We start from the raw sequence: 20,455 nt of genomic DNA on the forward strand, positions 1-20,455 counted from the left end.
TACACAACATGAGGTGGAATTTATTTTTTAATGTGCAAAAATTACAGTAAAAATTTCAGATTCAGTGTGCAATAACCATAAATGTGTAAACTATGGTTAGCATCGCAAAATAATTTTTTATTTATGGTTACCATGGTTTAATATTCAGTTTTGTATTTGTAGTAAACCTATGGTTAATTTTCTCATATCCATTGCTGGGCAATAACGCGTTACTAGTAAAGTGGTAATGTAACGGCATTACATTCAACGGTAACTAATACTGTAATGCATTAGTTTTTGCAACTTTACTTTTAACTTTTTTGTTTCTCAATATATTAGTCAGCTGGTTTATCACTTTGAGATATTTTCATTTTTGTGCTGTTAGACGCAAAGGGTTTTTAATGGCCCAGCAGGGAAAAAATCTGTTATAAATAACTGACTAAAAAATAAATAATAACTAATTATGTAAATTAGCCATTATACTGTATATATTAGCTATATATTTAAAATAATGTGTCAAAACAAGCAGACCTTAGTTGTACACATACATTTTTGTTCAAAATAATATAAAAAACCTCTTTAAAAACTAAATTTTGCACAACAGACTACAGTTATAATATTAATTATGAGTAGTTTTGTTAAAAGTTTTATTGAGACGTGTTGTTGGTGATTGGATGTGTTTTGGATCAATTGCGTGGCTTTATATACTGTAAACAAAGGAAAATTAGGAACTGTGTATAAAATGATTTAAGACTTTAGATCTAAGATCGTGAATTTAAGACTTTTTAAGGCCTGAAATGTGTTTTGAAATTTAAGACATTTTAGGACTTGTTAAGACCCTGCGGGTACCCAGAACTAGTTACTATTTTTTAGTAACAAGCACAACACTGGTCATATCACAGATGACCTCGGTTGTGGTCTGCTTAAATCTATTGATAATACATGTCTTTCACAGGCTCATTTTCACTTGCAGTTTTTTTGATCCTTGACTGGCTTTGTAATTGCCTAAACTTGCAGACAGGCTGGTAGACCTCCTGTAGCACTGAGAAAGATCCGTCCGCAACTGCGGCACGGCATTAACGCACTCGCTAATGAGGTTGCTACACCGCACTGCTAATGGCCTTTGTTACATGACAGGAGGAAGGAGCCAGATCAACGCACAGACAATGTCAGCGGTAAGTACTTATCACACATGCTGATTTTACACAAACAGAGAGAGGGAATAAAACTGAGCTACGGAATCCATACATTTCCACGATTCCTTCAGGCAGGTTGGCAGGAATCTCAGTCAGGCCTTTTCTACGGCAGTCCACAATGTTGTTGTTGCAGGTGCAGGCGGCAGGGCAGATGGTCACCTGCGGAGCACATGACCTTGGCTCCGTCTCTACGGGACCTGGGGAGAAGGAAAAGATGGAAAAATAACAGATCGGGAGGAAAATTTACTAAAGGCAGCATGGTTTAAAGGGAATAGTTCACCTAAAAAGTCATAACTTACTCCTGTTTCACTTTTTCAAAACCTATTTAGTGTTTCTTTTTTGGCACTTGTTGACCTCCATAGCACTTTTTTTCCTACTAAGGAAACTAATGGGCACCAGCATATTCAAAATATCTTCTTTTGTGTTTAACAGAAGAAAGAACTCAAAAAGGTTTAAAACAACCTGGGAGAATAGATGATGAGATCATTTTCATGTTTGGGTGAACTGTCACTTCAGTAACAAATGAAGAAGACAAAAAACATTAACATAATTTTGAGCTGAATATAAATTGAATGCAATTCTTTCGGATAGGATTAATACTGTAACTCTCCCATGGCTTTGATTTAGGACTCTGAAATGTAACATTAGTTCTTATAACAGTGTAATTCAAGATGAGTGAAAATAGCTTTTAATACACTCCATAATGACGAAGACCAGACCCCCTGTTGTTTAATTGTCTTCCTTTGCAGCTTAATTAAGAAACGCTTTTTCTTGCACCATGTTTTGTGTTTGTGTTGGAGTATATTCATCAGTTGATTAATCAGAGGGGGAGGAAAGGGGGGCTTAATTAACAAGAGCCGAAACGTGAACTTTTTCACCAATGAAACCCAAAGGTCCATTAAGAAGCAGAATGTATGGAGTGGCTTAATAAAGCAACACAGTGTAGAGGCTCACAGTATTTACTAGCATCACATATCCAACATTTGCAAATGATCATAATTACTATCTATCTATCTATCTATCTATCTATCTATCTATCTATCTATCTATCTATCTATCTATCTATCTATCTATCTATCTATCTATCTATCTATCTATCTATCTATCTATCTATCTATCTATCTATCTATCTATCTATCTATCTATATACAATTTAACCAACATACACGCTGAGTTTAAGACAAGAGAAGGACATTCTGACAGTGTGAGTATTGTGCCATACCTGTGCAAACAAATTCTCTCTTTTGAACATCAGGGACATTGAGACCTCTCATATGGGCGGGGGCCATGCACTGTGTGAAAGGGGCCAAACCCCTCCTCTGCCGCAGCCAATCAGAGAGCCAGGACAGGTGGCAGTCGCAGTGCAGGTTGTTGGAGTGCAGGCGACTGGAGAGAGAGAGAAAGAATAATGAGGGACAGATAGTGAGACAGTATCAGATAAAGGTCAGAGGAGGTTTGTATGTCTAGCATGGATGCTGGAGTGGATGATCCCTGAGAAATGCCAGGAAATAGAGCTCTTAAAAGGCAGAATCAGAAAAGCAATATTTACCACATGCGCAGTGTCATATTCCATCTGTGAGATGGCATTTAAATGCAAAGGAGGAAGGAAATAGCCTCTGTGATCAAGTAAATATGCATACAGAGAATCTCTATAACGCTTCTTCAGTGCAGACAAGGAATAACACATCTGAATTAAAGTGACAACATGAGTATGACTAGGTCATTCTATTGTTCAGATAATAGTGACATGTCCCCAGAGACCACAGTAAACCCCTCGCAAATCCCTGAAGCATGCATCCTCATTTCACCTTCAGCAATATGGCACAATTCCCAATAACACCTTTCACATCTTAATAAAAATCTCTCAAGGGCCATTACGCGAAAGGTACAAGAGACACTGTTCAAAGAAAAAGTGGTGTCAGCAAATCAAAAAGCGCTGCTATACTGTTCACCACTGTCTGCAAATGCAATAACAGGTCGAATCCAGTTAGGTGGACAAAAACCTGCTCATTGACGAATTTCAGCAGGGGGCGACGGTTTTAATAGAGCTTTTCCCATTACAAATCCAGTATCTGGCCCCCTGTCTTTGCGGATTAATTACAGATGAGTGGGATTACAGAGATGGATGACATAGGGAGAAGGAGGCTCGGCTGCCTCAGGTGCACATGGGATGAGCTGAGGACGGGCACAATGGGGCAGCTCACACACACCCTATCGACCGTGATACACGGAAAATGACTACTTGTCTAGCGGTGGGAGTGCTTTTCATTTGTCTGGGTTATTGAATGGTAAGCGTCATGGGGTGATATCATTTGATCTAATTGAATGCACAAAGATAGTATATGTCTGTAGAAGAGAAGACCAGGAGAGGGGGAGAAAGGTGAGGTGAACTGGACTATTTCATCAGAAACCAGGAGCCAAACCTCCATCCGCCTAAATGGATTACCAGCATCTCTAAACATTTGATTTAATAAGTTGTTTTTACGAGCAACAAATTCAATACAGATATACCAGGGATATTAGAGACAGAAAATTCAATCCAAAGGAACTGGGTAGCAACCAAAGCCTCGCTATGGATAATTCAATACTGCCCAGGGAGCAACGGACCCGGCCATCCGAGCATCAGCAAATTCAATCCCGCAAGAGGGGGCTGGCCTGTCTGATGGGCTGAGTGATGGGAGGGAGGCCAGACTGCTCGGCTGTTGAGCTCCAGCTATGGATGACTCCTGGGAGAACGCTTGGTGGCCATGACGGAAAGAGGAGGAGAGTTCGATGGAAAAAGAAATGACTGATTGAAGAAGGACACTCGAACATGCGCACTTGGGTCAAACTAACCCTAAGCCTAAGATTCAGAAGCCTCCAAATCAAACTAGTGTTTACTCCTGACATATTCATTCCTTTATCCCTTTATTAAACTGAAAGTTCTGAGAAGAACGACCACACTCGAATAATAACAAAAGCATCTCTGGGTCAGCCACAGATGGGAACCATTTTGGCACAGCGCAGGGACTGTGTAATTATTTATATCAATTGTGGTTTGGTCCAACAGTGGAATCGCAAGAGCATCTGTGTAAGAGAACTATCTCAACATTTTCAGCTAGGACAATGTCTGCTGCACAAACAGACCACCGCTCTGATAACTGACACGGCGTCACCACAGAGCCTGGAAAGGGGCTCCAGTTAAGCCAAGCAAAAGAGCGAAGATTCAAAAGTAATGTGAGTAAATATAGATATACTGTATAAATGTCTGATTGTATAGCATTAGTAGTGGACAAGAAGCTTCTCAGTACTTACAGTGTCCGCAGCTTTGGCATGTGGTTGAAGCTTGACAGTGGGATGAGGGTGATATTGTTGTTGTTGAGAGTGCTAGAAAAAAGAAGACAGAACACGTTAGAAAAAAGGCATGTTTCACTTTGTAGACATAAGAGTGTAGTAGACAACACACTGTAGCAGAAATAGTTGTTAGATACATTAGAAAATAAAGATTCAATCAGTGGGTAGTGTTTGGACTCCATAACAATGTAAAGATCTGCAACAGAATGATATCATCTATAATCAGGGTACTTGTAATTTCGCATGGCAGACCTCTCTGTTTCTTGTCATGCCAGCTACAGTTCTGATTAGTGCAACCTACAGTAGCTGACCTCATCTTGTAATCGATCCATCCCAGCCCATAACTCCCAGACCTATCACAGACGTGCACAACACACAGCCTCCTGCATCTCCAACCTCTTGGAAAACGGTCTGGAATTTCTCAATTTAGTATTTTAATGGTTCCTGCTTGGTGAGGAGAAATCCTGCCAATTACGCCAACTCAGTTTACAACTTGGGTTTGGGGTCTGAGTGTTCCTTCTAATGAAAGGTTTAACATTAGCCAGTTTTGGATTGAATCCTCCAATGGCCTTTCTCAAGTTTACAGTGCATCCGTGATTTACTTTTATTCATGGGGCAGATGCATTTATTTAAGTGACTTACAATGCATTAAAACTAAGTACATGTTTTGAATTCATGCAATTTATCCCTTGACCTTGTGCCATGAAACAGCTTAACCTACAGGAATTCAAATCTTTAACCTTAACCACTGACTGATCAAGCAAATCAGTTTATTCAGCCTAAACATGATGGTAAACAAACAAGGTGTTTACACTATTTACTATCTGAGCGATCAGATTTATAACTGAAACCGATGGAAATTTCCCAGCCTGAGCCCATTTCTTGAAAGTGGGTACTAAAAAATTGCACAAATCAGAGGAAAAGTAATCCCTCTAAAATATAACATTCTTGTGGGAATTTAAATGATATCTGAATATTGATTTTGGCTCAGATCTGTGGTGGAACACTTTATTATGAGTGAGGGAAAGAAGAAAACTAACTAAATGGTATGGAAAATTATTGTTATTCTTCACATAGACACACTGAAAATTCCACGCAAATTACACACAGGGTGAAGGAATCACCCTCGCGAGGAGCTGACCAAATCCGCACCAGAAAGCGATCCTCTTGTCAAGGCCGCTGTGGCTCAGAGGTTTCATTGCTGTTCTCTGCTGCACTATAGAGATGTAAATAGAAGAAGCTCTGGGCAAGCCTAAGGGAGGAACGCCCTGGTAAAAGCTTGTAATACCAAACCATCACCAAGGGAGAATGCAATTTGCCCAGGAAGAAATAGTTCCTATCTGTGAAATCCTCACTCTTTTCTGGGAGCATCCCTAAAAGTTAGAGAATGCAAGTCAAAAACAAAAGAAAAATTAATGTAAGACTGCGAATGGAAGGGCTGAAGAGAGATGCAGAAAAAGGAAAAAAAAAGGATCCACTAAAAGAATCCAACAGCTTGCTGTGGAAGTGCCCTTTCGCTCATTCATATTTCAGTCATCTGGATTCCAGGATTAGAAGCCCAGAGTAAAAAATAATCCTGTATAGATTTCATTCATGCAATTGTAATTTGAAAAAGCTGGATCTGGACTGGGCGTCACAGTCACGTTAAGTCGGCTTAAATCTGACATGTTCCAAGCCAAGAGCGATGACCTTTGGAGTCTCAGTGGAAAGCCTGCACCTGGTAATATAGACTTTTCTAGCTCAAGTTAAGCTTTGCTAGAGAAAACATTGAGTACAGGACCATGGGTCTTAAGGAAGAGCCAAGCGTAGATACACAGCCTTACGAAAGACTGTCAGTCTTCCCTTTATCCAACCCTCTGCACTGCAGAGGGCCGCCCACTGCTGCAGCGTGGGATCTCAGCAAATAAAAGCACAGCATGAGCGGCTGTTGCTGAAGCCACTTGTGATAATTGAAGATCACCTCGAGTCTTTAAAATTCTTTTGTCATCATCGCCAACAGTATTAAGTCATTCCGTCTCTGTCGCCTTGTAGTTGACCATAAATCAAAAATGTGTTAAGCAAACTCAACTGCTGCAGGGGAAGGGACCGCATCCACAGCGTCTCTTGAGAAAGTGCATCCAAGCTGAAATGAAATGAAATCAATGCTGGATCTTGACAAATACCTTACTGTACAGCTTGACTGTTTACCGTTATGATTTTATTTAAAGCTCTATTGACGAAGGCATCCATAAAACCTGGCAGATGTTAATTGCTCACAATGCTAAGTTTTCAGGCCGCCTCAGAGAGGCACGTTTTTTTTTTTACTTCTTCTTTCTTTTCTCAGTTATGTCAAGAAAGCTTTCCCACAGTCGCAAAAAGCTCGACTGAGGGGTCTTGAGTGCTCTTAGGCTTTCTTTGGGCCCTCATTAGAGGGACTTGGAGAGAGTCTCTAGATACTTCACTCCTAAAAGACGGCTGCATTTTCAGAGCCAGGACATCTCGAAAAAAGAGAGAGGTTGTTTTGGTGGATGCAGGGGGCTGCAGGGAAATAACTGAAGTGCTCCTGGCACCTGACTTCATGCCATTCACTTGCACAACTGAGAAATCAGAAGGCAAAGACACATGCTATTTAATGACAAGAGCAAAAGTACTACCCTTCTTGTGAGTAAGTGTTTCTCAGAAACTAACTGCCCTGGTAACTGAACTGACTCCAAATCGGTTTGGTTAAAAAAAAGATGCAATGATGATGTCACTACTACTCTGTTTCACATATGACACATATTGTTAATGGTGTAAAGACAGGATATGTTGTGTATGCATTAGTGATTCTCCATATAAACTTGTCTACATATGATCCCGCTCACATTATTGGGAATTGGATTGAGCCAACATGCCTCTGTGTGTTGTCAAGGTTTCATGGGAAACTATTGCAACACAATGGTGAGTTTGCAAGCGTCCATCTGAGCAAATGTTTACTGGGCATACCTACGTCGAGCCCTTAAGTCAAAGCAAATGAGTAAAATGCCTCCAGATGCAGTGTAATTTCATTAGGTGCGCTCAGACTCCACTTGTTGCAGTGAGATGGAATAAATGTGAGCAGGATGGAAATTTTTGCCATTGTTTTTCTTAGCATGGCAAGTTCAGATTTGGTGCAAAACCGCAATCAGATGTTATTCTGCTAATTCAAATAAATTTAGCGAGGATAAACAGAGAAATAACATGATATGCCACACATAATCCCGTCCATGTGGTTTGTGTGCAACTGTAGGCTAATTAAAAAAAAGGGAGAGAGAAAACATTTCTATCAAAATCTGGTAAAGCTTTATGGCTGTATAAACCGACCCTTTACCTCCTCTAAAAGGAGAAAAAGAGCTCTCCATCCCTTGATGGTGCAAAGGATAGGAGGAGAGGTGAAAAGAACAGGTACTACACCAAAAACAGACACGCTTCCCCTGCCATTGATGAGGCCATTATAGCACAAATGAGGACAGATTGAATCTAAGCTGTTCCGTCGGCCTCCCTCCTCTCTCTGGCCAACGAATGATTAATTGTGCGCAAGGGTCCGACTGCTGAAATGCACGATTTCCAGCCGGCCCCCTCCCCATCTCCCTAAGCTTTGGCGTAGACCGCACGAAGATAACGCAATAGGGCCATGTCTGGTGGCAAGGCAATTTCCTGTGCTTGAAAGTGCTGTTTGTGAGCTAATGACAGCTCTCTCTCCCCCTCCACTCCCCTAATCCATCCTCTCATTTAGCCATCAGCTTGCCCTTTCTCCCTCTGCCTGCCTGTTGTCTGTCACATAAAGACTCATCTATTGACTAAAGACAACCTTTCAATCAGGGCTTGCACAAGTAAGACCGACGTGTCCAGAGGGAGGCCGGTCCATGTTAGAAATGAAAGCTGCATGGAATATCGGATTCAAGAAAATCGTCTCTCTTGGGTTCCCAAAGTGGGGCCACTGAGACCTACTGAAGATATCAGTCTAGAGGACATTTGCTAAATCTAAAAAGAGCTAATGTTTTTTATGGGAGCACATGGGGTTAGAAATGATTAGGATAAGGGGTGGCAGGGGCCGAAAAGAAGCTAAGCACAGTGTTATCGTTGCCAAGAGGAACATTCAAAAGGTCTCGCTTTGAGAAAATGACATTATGAAGGTAGAAAACAGCCAAACCATAAGCCCTGAAAAGAAGAAAATTATATTTATCCAACCTTCCATATAAAATACATAGTAATGTATTTAGGTTTCGATCAAACGCCTACTTGTCTCCCACAAAACAATGGGCTGGGCTCTTAGTGTAACCACAGAAATGATACTGCCTCTCCAAATAAGCACGTTTTTTGAGTCCGATTATTGTATTATGTAAGTAAGATTATTAATGCTTCTCCTCACACTTTCAAATAATCAAAATGTAATCTTTAACGCACTGCAAATACTCAGAAGCTTTACTCTAGTTGTTATTGTATTGTACTGCTATTGTTCTACAGATGAGTACGTCTATTTAAAAGTGTATACCTCTGGAGGAGAAGATGCCTTTGATGAGGCCATAGTATTGGGTTTTGTGCATTGACAAGGCTTGGGAAACCGCAAAGTCGTCCCTTTGGGGCACGCTGCCCATGCTATCATACTAAACTCACTTTAGTTCGACCAGCAAGGTCTGTGCCAAGCTGTCGAACAAAATGCATCACGCACACATTGACAAATGACAGCATTTGGCATGAGGAGAGGACGGTGTTAATGTGAAAATTCGGGCCCTCTTATCAATGCATAGTGGGGAGCAAAGTCACCTTCAGGAGATGGCACGGAAATGTCTCGGCACTTTCGTGCTCATAAAAAATGACACAGAGGGGCAAAAAAATTCACATGATTTGACATTTGATTCAGAGCCAGAATTTTCTGTACAAAAGTGGTTATAAAATATGCAGAGGCTCCAGCGCTTGCAGGAGTGCGGTGTGTGTGTACAGACAAGTCTTAGCGGGGTATATGGGTAGTTTCCAAAACGCTTTCTCACAACACTTAAACAAAATTCCCTCCACACATTTAAACCACATTCCACAAAATAGCCCTGAAGGACAATTATAATATATTTTTGAAAAATTTCACGAAACGGCCAAGTGTTTAAAGACAGCAACAAACAAAAAGCGCTTATATATTGCTCTTAGCATAATTACAACCAGACTGCAAGAGGCTTTCTCATTGTGCTCTTAACACAATAAGAACATATATCAGAACTAAAATGCTCAGAGTAACCCTGCTGGAAAATAAATCTGCTCGAATAAGAACAGCTGGACGTTCTTTATGATTGCTTTGACTTTATGAATATTTTATGAATAACTGTCCAAACTCATGCACAATATATTTATTATATTATATTATCATTTTTTGTTCTCATAGCAATACAAAAACAGGTAAAGATTAAAAGTAAAACATCAAGGTAAGATTTTTTTCACGATACCTACTTTTATTTATGATTTTTAATTAGTTATTTTACACTTCACTTTAATTAAATTCTAAGGAATCTTATTAAGTAAATCTTTGTAGTGACTTAACCAAACACACAAAAAGGCGCTAGACATCAGACCATGGTGTTTGTAATAAAATTGAGTTTAAGGCATATACCCATGAAAAATATTCAGGTATTCTCACTCTACATGGAACTTCATTAATATTATATTTGACATGTAATTTGATTTGTATTAAAAAAAACGAAATCGGAAACATGGCTGATGTTCTTAGCTATCACTTGAATTTCCTGAATTTAATAAAACAAAGATAAGCTGGAAACCTTATAATACTCGCGCATATACATTTAAAGTGAAAATGGAAAGATAAAAGGTTATATTTAAATAAAAAAAGTGATCAGAATACAAATTGAAAGCAAGCACAAGCAGTACCCAATAATTAAATGGCAAATAATGGAAAGGGTGCTCCTTATTAGGCAGGTTTAGGTGCTCTGCAGATGGAGAACACATCAATGTGCTGCCTACCGCACTTGCTCCAGCTCATTTGGATGCAAGTCACGTCCTATGTGAGAAAATGTCCGAGATAGCTTTGAAGTCATTAGTTCAGTCATTAGCGCAGTTATGTTAAATATAAATTACAATTCATCAGCAGAAAGGGCCGATCATTAATTCTGTGTAGTTTGGCAGGCGTTAAATCACTGGCAGTCATTTAGTTGTGGAGGAGGGTTAGCCACAAACTGCTCTGTCTAATCTCCACTCTGATCACCATCCTGAAACCCGATGGAAGTGTTTAAAATAGCTTCCCGCTTTGGAATTTTGTTAGTCCCTGTTTAGAGTGATCAACGCACTTTTTTTTACAGTAATCACGAAACACAACAGTGCATGACGGGACATCTCTCAATTATGTCGCAGTGCACCATCTATTTTAATAGGCCTTTAACGATCATCGAGATTAAAAGATTCGCTTGGCCTCTGGAGTTATGCTTAACACACCACACTAAAACAATGCATTTAATATAACCCTTAAATTACACCTCAAGTGTGCTTTGAATTGCAAAAAAAACACACATTAGCATCTCATATTTAAATTATCATTCATTTACTGTATAACTCCAGATGTCACATTATACTAGTCTACACTGAAATATACACACGCTTGTCCTGAATTCCCAAAACACCGCTGTTCTTAAATTTGTCGCAGTGTTTAAAATTGTCTAAAAGCATAAACGAAAATGTAAAACTACTTAACAAGATGTTTGTGACTTATGCTGCACAGAGGTATTTTGGAAATAGCCAAAAATACAATGTATTCCAAATTATCGATTTTTCTTTTATGCCAAGATTCATTAGAATATTAAGTAAAAATCATGTCCCATGAAGATTTTTTCTAAATTCATCCATTCATTTTCTCTTTTCGGCTTAGTCTCTTTATTAATCCAGGGTCGCCACTATTTTCTACATTTTCTACAGTAAAAGTACACTGAAAAAAATGTTGTCGGGCAAAATTGTTGTAAACATTTTATATGTGTACAATTTAAACAAATTAAATGTATTAATGTTCAACTTAATTTGTTTGTTTAAATTCAACTAAAATCAATTGTTTAGAGCCACTTAATTTAAGTAAATGCAAGGAATCATCTTTGAATCTTTTTTTTTCAGTGTATGAAGACAAACTTTCTGAATAGCAATATGCATTGCTAAAAATTTATTTTGCACACCTTTAAATTTAGTTTTCTTAGTATTGAGATTTTTTTAAATCCCTGGATTCCAGATTTTTGAAGACTTTTATCTCAACTATATATTATACAAGCAAAAAAGCTTGAATGAAAAAGCTTATTCATTCACTTTTCAGATAATACATGAACCTCAATTTCCAAAAATTGACAGCTATGACTGGTTTTGTAGTCCAGATTAGGCCCACACAGAATCTGCGAGTGCAGAAATCCACAGATTTTCAGCTCGTCAATGAGTCTATTTATTTAGTTGTGTGTAAATTTATATTAATTCATTTTTTTAATTATTTTCAGCAATATTACTGACTAATATGAAAATGCTCATAGGATTTACTTACAATACAGTTTGTAAAGTAATATTTTCTGTCTTTTAGTAGAAACAGTCAGAGTTATTAGCCCCCATTTATTTTTTCCCCCAATTTCTGTTTAACGGAGAGCAGATTTTTTCAACACGTTTCTAAACATGATAGTTTTAATAACTCATTTCTAATAACTGATTTCTTTTATCTTTGCCATGATGACAGTAAATAATATTTTAGTGGATATTTTTCAAGACACTTCTATACAGCTTAAAGTCACATATAAAGGCTTTAATAAGTTAATTAGGTTAACTAGGCAGGTTAGGGTCATTAAGCTAGTTATTGTATAATGATGGTTTGTTTTGTAGACTTTCGAAAAAATATATAGCTTAAAGGGGCTAATAATTTTGACCTTAAAATGTTTTTTTTTATTTATTTTTTTAATTAAAAATGTATTTTATTTTAGCCGAAATAAAACGAATAAGACTTTCTCCATAGAAAAAGCCATACTGGACATACTGTTAAAATCTCCTTGCTCTGTTAAACATCATTTGGACAATATTTAAAGAAGAAAAAAAAAAGGCAAATAACTTCAACTGTATATAAAAGATATTTGAAAGACTTGCTTTGCTTACCAAATAAATGGATCTTACATTATTTGCATTGTAAACATTACATTTCTGTAAACAAAAATGTTAAAAATGTATATTTTTTATTTAACATATTAGGATTTTAGTTAGGTTACACCCAAAACTATCTCGCATAAATTCACAGATTTTTCACAATATTCTGCGCAGAAATAGCAAAAAATGTTCAAAGATTCTGTCTGGCCTTAGTCCAGAGTCACATTTTACCAATAACATTCACTTGGCTGTTATGACACCCACCATAGTCTTTTGTCAAAAGCAGTTGGATCTTCATCTGATGTGCTGCCATTCAAAAAGATCATTCCTAAGACTAAGTTGAGTCTAAATTATTATACAAGTCATGCTTGAAATCATTTTTTTCACTGTGAGACTCAAAGCACTTACGGTGAATTCGCAGCACCTAAAGAACGGGCAATCTCTTTCACCATCAATTACCTAGAAGTGTCACTTTCTAACAAACTACCCAACAGCATAACTGTCATGTTAAATTAAAGGCAAAGTTCACCCATAAAAATGAAAATGTACTCACTATTCACTCTCCCTCAAGTGGTTCAATTATGAGTTTCTTTCTTCTGTTGAACACCAAACTGAACTTCAAAGTATGCTGAAAACCTGAACCATTGACTTCCATCATAGGAAACATGTATACTACAGGTGTCAAAGCTTAAAGGTACCCACAATTCTTCAAAATATGTTCTTTTGTGTTTAACAGAAGAAAAAAAAAACTCATAACGATAGTAAAAAATGAGTAAATGTTGACTAAATATTAACTTTTTGGGTTCAAGATGCCTTTAACTGCATTCTGAATCTGGATGTAAGGTGTAAGGTTGAGCTTGATTACTGCGCATGTGGTAATTTAGTCATGATACAGTGTCATTTGGAGACCTCTGTGTTGCTGCCTCTCTAGAGAGGAGGAGAGATGGCTCAATCAGCAGGAAAGTGATGTGTATTCATGTACCACTGCTCTCCTTGGCTTGCCGGGGTCTCAAAGGTCTTTGGCAGAATCTAGGGAGGTTCTGTATTATTAATGAAAATTGATTCCCGACTTACTCACACTTTCTTGCTCCCGAGCTCCTCTTTTATAAGGTCATTTTATGCTCTGGTCACGAGGAGAAGACGGAGGACATAAAATGAAGCATGGTCCCTCTTTTCCTTCTTTGATTCTCTCTTAGCCTCTTACACACCTTGCTAGCATTGAAGGAAAACCTGTCTAACAATGATGTAACCGTCATGTCCTCTAGAGCCAGGAATTAATGCAGGGGGTGGCTTGGCTCTGGGTCCCCAGTGAGCGGCGCTCATTTGGAGGATGAGGTTGGCACTTAGCGCCCTGCCAATTGGCTTGATGGAGATGCGGCGGTTATACTCCGACCCCCCTCTACCTCCCCCCGTATATCCTGCTCACTTCCACCCTCACATCCTATCCGGGACAATCCAGGGGAAACCCAAAGAACAGAAATATCACCTACAAAAACATCAAATCTCTCATGTGTCATTAAAGCTTGTGCATTAAACCTGTTCTGAGGTTAAAGACGACCGAAGAAGCGGGCAAAAGAAGAAAGATCTGAACATCTAAGTGAGTCTAACACCCGGTTTAAGGTTGAAAACCAATTCTACAGATCTTCCAGATAGAACATGCATGGTGCATTGGTGTTTTTAACAGTAAGGTGCACCCGGAAAAGTCAAGACACTTTCTTTTTTTTTAGAGCGGCAACAATGCAGCACAGGATGACAAACGAGCAACTTTAGCTGTCGCACGGACGATCGCATGCTAAGCGCAGGACAGGGTGACACCAGACTATGTGCCACAGGTCCACAACGCAACACAGTTTGTCCTTCAGGAACAATCAGGAAACACACAGACACACAGAGTTAGAGTTAGAGGAAGGGACAGCAGAGGTGAGAAGAGAGGAAAGAACCCCGCAGAGGAGGCGGGAGGGGGACTCACAGTATCTCCAAATCGCGCAGGGCTCGGAAGGCTCCATCTTCGATGCAGCTGATGTGGTTGCTGTCCAGTTGCCTGCAGATGAGAGACAGAAGTCAGCGGCAGGTCTGCAGACGAGCGGGTGGGGGCTGAGGGGAGGGAGGAGGAGGAGAGGTGGGGGCTGCAGGAGGGAGGGAGGTAGACACACACACACAAGCGGGCATCTCATATCTACTCTCCTCTCCTCACCGCAGTCGGGATAAAGGACCAGCTGGCTAAAAGTGGCCTGTCTGGCTATAACCTCCTCCTATCTCGTCCTCTCTCTCTCTTTCGCCACACTGCTGAGTGTGGGGGCAAAGAGAGGTAAGACAGCGAGAGATAGAGAGAGAGAAAGAGAGAGGGTGAACAGGAGGCTGGCTATAGTGCACAGCCCACCCCGTCTGTCAGTTCTCTGTAAATATTAATTGCATTTTCTCCCCCAACATCGTCCACCCCCTCTTCTTCTTTTTTTTTTTTTTTTAAGTCAGAAAGGGAGTAATTTCATTACATTAGAGCAGCCAATCCATTACAAGCTTTTACCGGCTCTGTCACAGAAACAATTTCATTAAAGGAAAGGGGTTCGTAAATCAGCTGGGGTCACGATGCTGGAAGAGCAGACACGAGGGGCACTTCTTTCTCCTTTTTTTTTTGCTTCTTTTGCTTTTACTTTAATTTGCAGCCTTTGCTAACCGCTTGCCTCTATTTACCCCTCCCTCTCTGTGTTCTTAAAAGAGATGGATCTGAAAGAGGCTTGAATAAAGAAAAAGGAATCTAAGCGCTTTTCGTAAGTCATTTGTTCAGCAAACAGGGCTTCGGTGACATCTGACCCCATGACAGGCATGAAATAAAGAACATCTCTGGCATTTCTTTCACTCCATCCCTCCTTCTAAAAGACATGCATCTGTCTTCATAATTGCTGATGGGACAGACTGTGTGGCAGCCACCCACCACAGACGCATTAACTATCATTGTAAAAATTAAATAACATTTATGAGCAAAAGTAAAATGTTTGTCTTTTACAGTTTTCATTCAAATACATCAAGTTTTTGCTTGAGGTACACACAGCCTCTTGTGGCTTATTGCTTTTTAAATGGGCAACAACACATATTATATATTGTTAATTACACACGTACAGTAACATGTACAGCTATTTTAATAGAGACTTCCCATACATGTAATGATTTTATACCTTACAAACTGTTTATTCAGACATTAGATTCAGAATCAGATTTAGTTTAAATACATACGACGATCAGAGAGCAATGCAAAGACCTTTGTGAGTGAATCAAGGCAAAGGCAGGTTCAGCTTGACTAGGGTAAATAAATGTGATTTGTTTATGTTTTTATTGGGATAAGTTATAATTCAAAAAGTTATTCTGCATTAGCTAATATGATTCAAAATAAAGAATTTAATTTATTTTTTAATATTATGAAAAAAAAAATCATATGAATTAGGAAATTACTTATGGCAACTTTAATGTACAGTAGTTTAGTATATTGTTCTTCAGCCCACAGCTGTCAATGATATTTGGTTTTTGGCCCTTCATACAAAAAAGTTTGGGATTCTTACCTGATAAGACAAAAGTAGATGAAAAACCCAAAAGAGAAACAGGAAACATTGAAACAATTTTTGACCACTTCAAATAGCCTAATTAGCTCTTTTTGTAATGGATTTTGTTTAATTTGCCTCTTTATTTTAATGTATTCTTTTGTTGGTCAGTTATCTACAAAACTAACAACTAACACATTTTAGATGAAGTGATGTGCAAATACTTGTTTTAATAATAATAAGGTAATTATGAATTCAGTTAAAGTGGGCCTTTTATTACATATAAAATATAATGTTTCTGACAATTTTATTAATTTCATAGATTTGAGTTATGAATTACAGTATTGCAAACCTACTTGGTATCACAATACTTCAGCTGGTTACGTGAAATTAATGGTATCACGACAACCCTATCTTTGTGTGATAGTTAAATATATTTTAAATAAACTGCAAACAAAAAATATATAAACTTATTTCTTCCTCATTATGCAGCTCATTATGCAGGTCTTTGTCTTCTTAGGTGTGAATCACTGCATTAGTAATGATAGTTCACGCCTTCTCGCATAGACCATTTTCACTCAAAAAGTGACTTGGAAAATTTAATTCACTATATTGTTTTCTGTGAGCAAATAAACAAGATCATTCTCTCATCACTTTGAAGCAAAAACACTAAGCTACAAGACCCAGTTCTCAAAAGTCTTGTGAACAAACGTCCTCTGTGTGTTTCACGGCCTTGTTTCAGTGACTTCAAAATTTTTGTTTTTTGGTGGTTTATGCGAGATTTTACTAACCACGCATAAACGTTTCTTTCTCAAAAACACAAACACATGACATGCTGCTTAGGTATTATTGTAGCCCAACTTTTTTGTGCTGTTTACAATGTTATCACACTTTATCCATTAATATGTTTTTAAGATACTGAAAACAACACAAATGTCAGTGCATGTCAAAACTGCTCCATGGCCCCCAAACACCCTCAGACCTCTTGGTGTTAAAAAATCCGATGGTCAACTATCGCTGTAGCTACTAAGATAGTATCCTCATTCATTTTGCTTTCAGCTTAGTCCCATTATTAATCAGGGGTCGCTACAGCGGAATGAAGGGCCAATCTTATCCAGCATATGTTATTAAGCAGCAGATGCCCTTCCAGCCGCAACCCATACACACTTTCGCACATACAAACACTACGGCCAACTTAGCTAATTGAAATCACCTTAAGCACATTTCTTTGGACAGTGGGGAAAACAGGAGCACTCGGAGGAAACCCGTGCGAACACGGGAGAACATGCAAACTGAAATGCCAACTGACCCAGCTGGGGCTCGAACCATTGACCTTCTTGCTGTAAGGCAATTGTGCTACCCACTGCGCCACCATGACATCCCAAGATAGTAGCCTGTTTCACTATATTTTGTATGATTTGTGATTGTCTGTATTTGTACTGCTCTCATGTGTTGATGGATGATATTTTAATGATGCCTGTATGTTTTTATGTTCTGCAGAGCAGGAACATGCTAAAGAGTCAGGCCTGATTATCTTTCAAGCTTTTCCTTTTTAAAAAATATAAATATGTAAATAAATAAAAAATAAATAATCACAACATATAGTTAAGTGCTAATTTGCAAAACATAAGGTGATATTGTGAACTCTTAGGAGTCATATCATTGAGTCATATCAATCTGTATTATGAGAACATGTGAAGTTCTCTGGAGAATGTCATTGTGTTCACGAGCAAGAGATTTGTAACAATGATTATACTGAGTATAGTCAAGGGCGAATAGCTGTCTTGAATGTACATATGTGTGTCTGAATATCTGCGTATTTGGTGATTGTTCGGAGAGGTGGGACATAGTAGTGGTGAGTAATGAAAATCCCAGTTTTAATTTCCCTGCTCTAATTACATTGGCCTTTAATCATCCCAGTCATGAGCCGTATTGGCACTTTAGAGCTCACGTCCTGCCAGTGTCCCATCTGGAGTGAACGAGAGGAAGAAACAGATATGGGTCTTCCTTCCCCTCACTAGACTATTAATCTGACAGAGTCGCTGATGCTAACCAGCAGCCGTGTGGCAGTATTTCATTCACGCTCAATAGCCAACACAGTGAATGATTCAGAACTGACCATCAGTGTAGCCAGGAGCATGTGTGATCATGAATCTCATACTCACTCTATCTATGGTTGTAATAGATATACTGTACAGTACATGACCTTTGACCGTCAAATCAAGTGTGGTTTGAGGATTTGTGTCTGTATCACCCTCACATTTTGTTATCCCTTCTGGTGCTTTTTAACCTTGTCTCCTCTTATTCAGCCTGAGATAAAATTAATTTGAGAGAGTTAAATCGTCCCTTTGAATAACTACAATTAAAATCTCAAAATATAAACACATTTTACATAAGTGTGTTTGGAAGCAGATGCCTGATGTTTGGAAATGCAATCATTTTAGACAATTCTGGCAGGTAATTAGGGAAAATCATTTTGGTGATGGCCTTTTGCTCTCGTATACTAAAATAGCATTTTAGATGGTGCACTGGTTAGTCCAGTTATCCAAACACATCATATTTGATTTTTTTAAATCACATGGTTCTTTTTGTTGTACAATTGTACATTGGTGGATTTGTTTGGTAAATGTGTTTTCATTTTATTTCAAGCACATATTTTATTACATGAAAAGTATTTCCATACAGTATTTTTAAGGTTATTTATGTGCATCTTGGCATTTCCATTCATTGTCTGGGTTTCTGTTGTTTTATTTCATCTCATCTCACATTGTAGTATGATAACCGTTTTTAATTTATAACACGGTTTGGAAAATTCAAGTTTTTAAAACCACCGATTTTTTTCCGCTATACTGTTTCTATGGTATATGTACGATTTTTTTATTTAGGTTTTTTTTTTTTTTTTTTAAGACAACAGTATCTCCAACAGAAAAATATCCAAAGATGCTGTTTTAAATTGTAAAGAAGTCTGTTTTTAACACTAACGAAGACAGCAGAAGTCAATGATTGATTTGAATTATTTCGCCTGACATACTGTTTCAAAATATTTAAAATTTTCTCAAAATAAAATATATTGTGTTTAAACGGTAAAAGAGGTTGTTTTTTTTACCTAAATATTTAAAAATAACATATTTTAGAGCAGTAATCACAATAACATAGAAACATGATATTTTTATCTAAGGTTATCATACCGTCAGAATCTTATACTGGCTCATGCCTAGTCATTTGGCTATATCTTATATTTCTAAACAAATCCACATACTTACATTTATCATCACATGTGCTTTAAATGTTAAAATGTTGAAACATCAAATGTTGAAACATGAGGAACATATTAAATAAACAATATAAGCACTCATTTCATTACTCAGTTCATAAGCTGTCATCAAAATCTTCAAAATGAAAAGAATTAAACACTTGAAATTTATCAGTCTGAGTGGAAGAATTTATACATTATACAAGTTTCATTCTTGAATGGAATTTGTGAAATAAATAAACTTTTTGAAGATATTTTAATTATATTCAAACACACACACACACACACACACACACACACACACACACACACACACACACACACACACACACACACACACACACACACACACACACACACACACACACACACACATATATATATATATATATATATATATATATACACATTTGGGAAAGTGTGATCACATTAAAAGTTTACAAGACTGCACATTTCATGTGTATTTCACACATGTTCGATATATGATTTTAACAACCCAGGCTCATTGTGATTATGTATGCCTATATAGATTTCTGGAGAGCGCCAAATACATCCCAGGAGCTACGTTTTTTTTGCAGATTTTGTTTTCACAAATCCACCAGTGGGCGCTGTGTATGCTTTTTGAGATCTCAAATTTCTCTTGAGACTGCCATTCGCACCTGCTCTTCACGCTTAAATCCACCAGAGGCTGCTGACAACTGACTGACCGACCGACACGCCCACCCTCCTTCTTCCCCAAACACAAAGCACTGATTGACCAGCAACCACCCCTAAACCTACCTGACAGTGTTTTGAAAAGTAACAGCAGAAAAGCTGTCCATATTGAGGTAATCGGCCAGCTGGTGAGTGTGAAAAGAAACGCCGTCATACCGCTCCATTAGCATTTGTTTTAAAGACAAAATGCAGCCATACATTGCACTGGCTACATAATTTGAAATCTCCAGAAATGTAAATAGGGCTACATTTTCAAAATGAGCCTATGTTGTATTTTAATGACTGCACATGAGAAGCTCATGTGAAATTCAAGTGATGCTTTGTAAGGTCTCTTAGGATTTGATCTCATACAT

General features: G+C 38.2%; 1 protein-coding gene across 4 annotated transcripts in view; it reads right to left on the reverse strand.

Moving 5' to 3' along the window:
* Positions 1-20,455, reverse strand: part of slit3 (slit homolog 3 (Drosophila)) — a 272,541-nt gene that overhangs the window by 95,715 nt on the left and 156,371 nt on the right. For 2 of the 4 annotated variants that reach the window (XM_073921713.1, XM_073921712.1), the window contains exons 1-5: positions 14,797-14,896; positions 14,572-14,643; positions 4,470-4,541; positions 2,398-2,561; positions 1,228-1,372 (exon numbers count right to left, since the gene is read on the reverse strand). In XM_073921713.1, coding sequence (XP_073777814.1) covers positions 1,228-1,372; positions 2,398-2,561; positions 4,470-4,489 — 329 coding nt within the window. In that variant the 5' untranslated portion in view covers positions 4,490-4,541; positions 14,572-14,643; positions 14,797-14,896. Of the gene's footprint in view, positions 1-1,227; positions 1,373-2,397; positions 2,562-4,469; positions 4,542-14,571; positions 14,644-14,796; positions 14,897-20,455 lie in introns of those variants that run through there. The other 2 variants (XM_073921711.1, NM_131736.3) reach the window with 1 other exon arrangement.

Source organism: Danio rerio, chromosome 14, assembly GCF_049306965.1.
Source record: "Danio rerio strain Tuebingen ecotype United States chromosome 14, GRCz12tu, whole genome shotgun sequence".
Classification (NCBI taxonomy): Eukaryota; Metazoa; Chordata; class Actinopteri; order Cypriniformes; family Danionidae; genus Danio; species Danio rerio.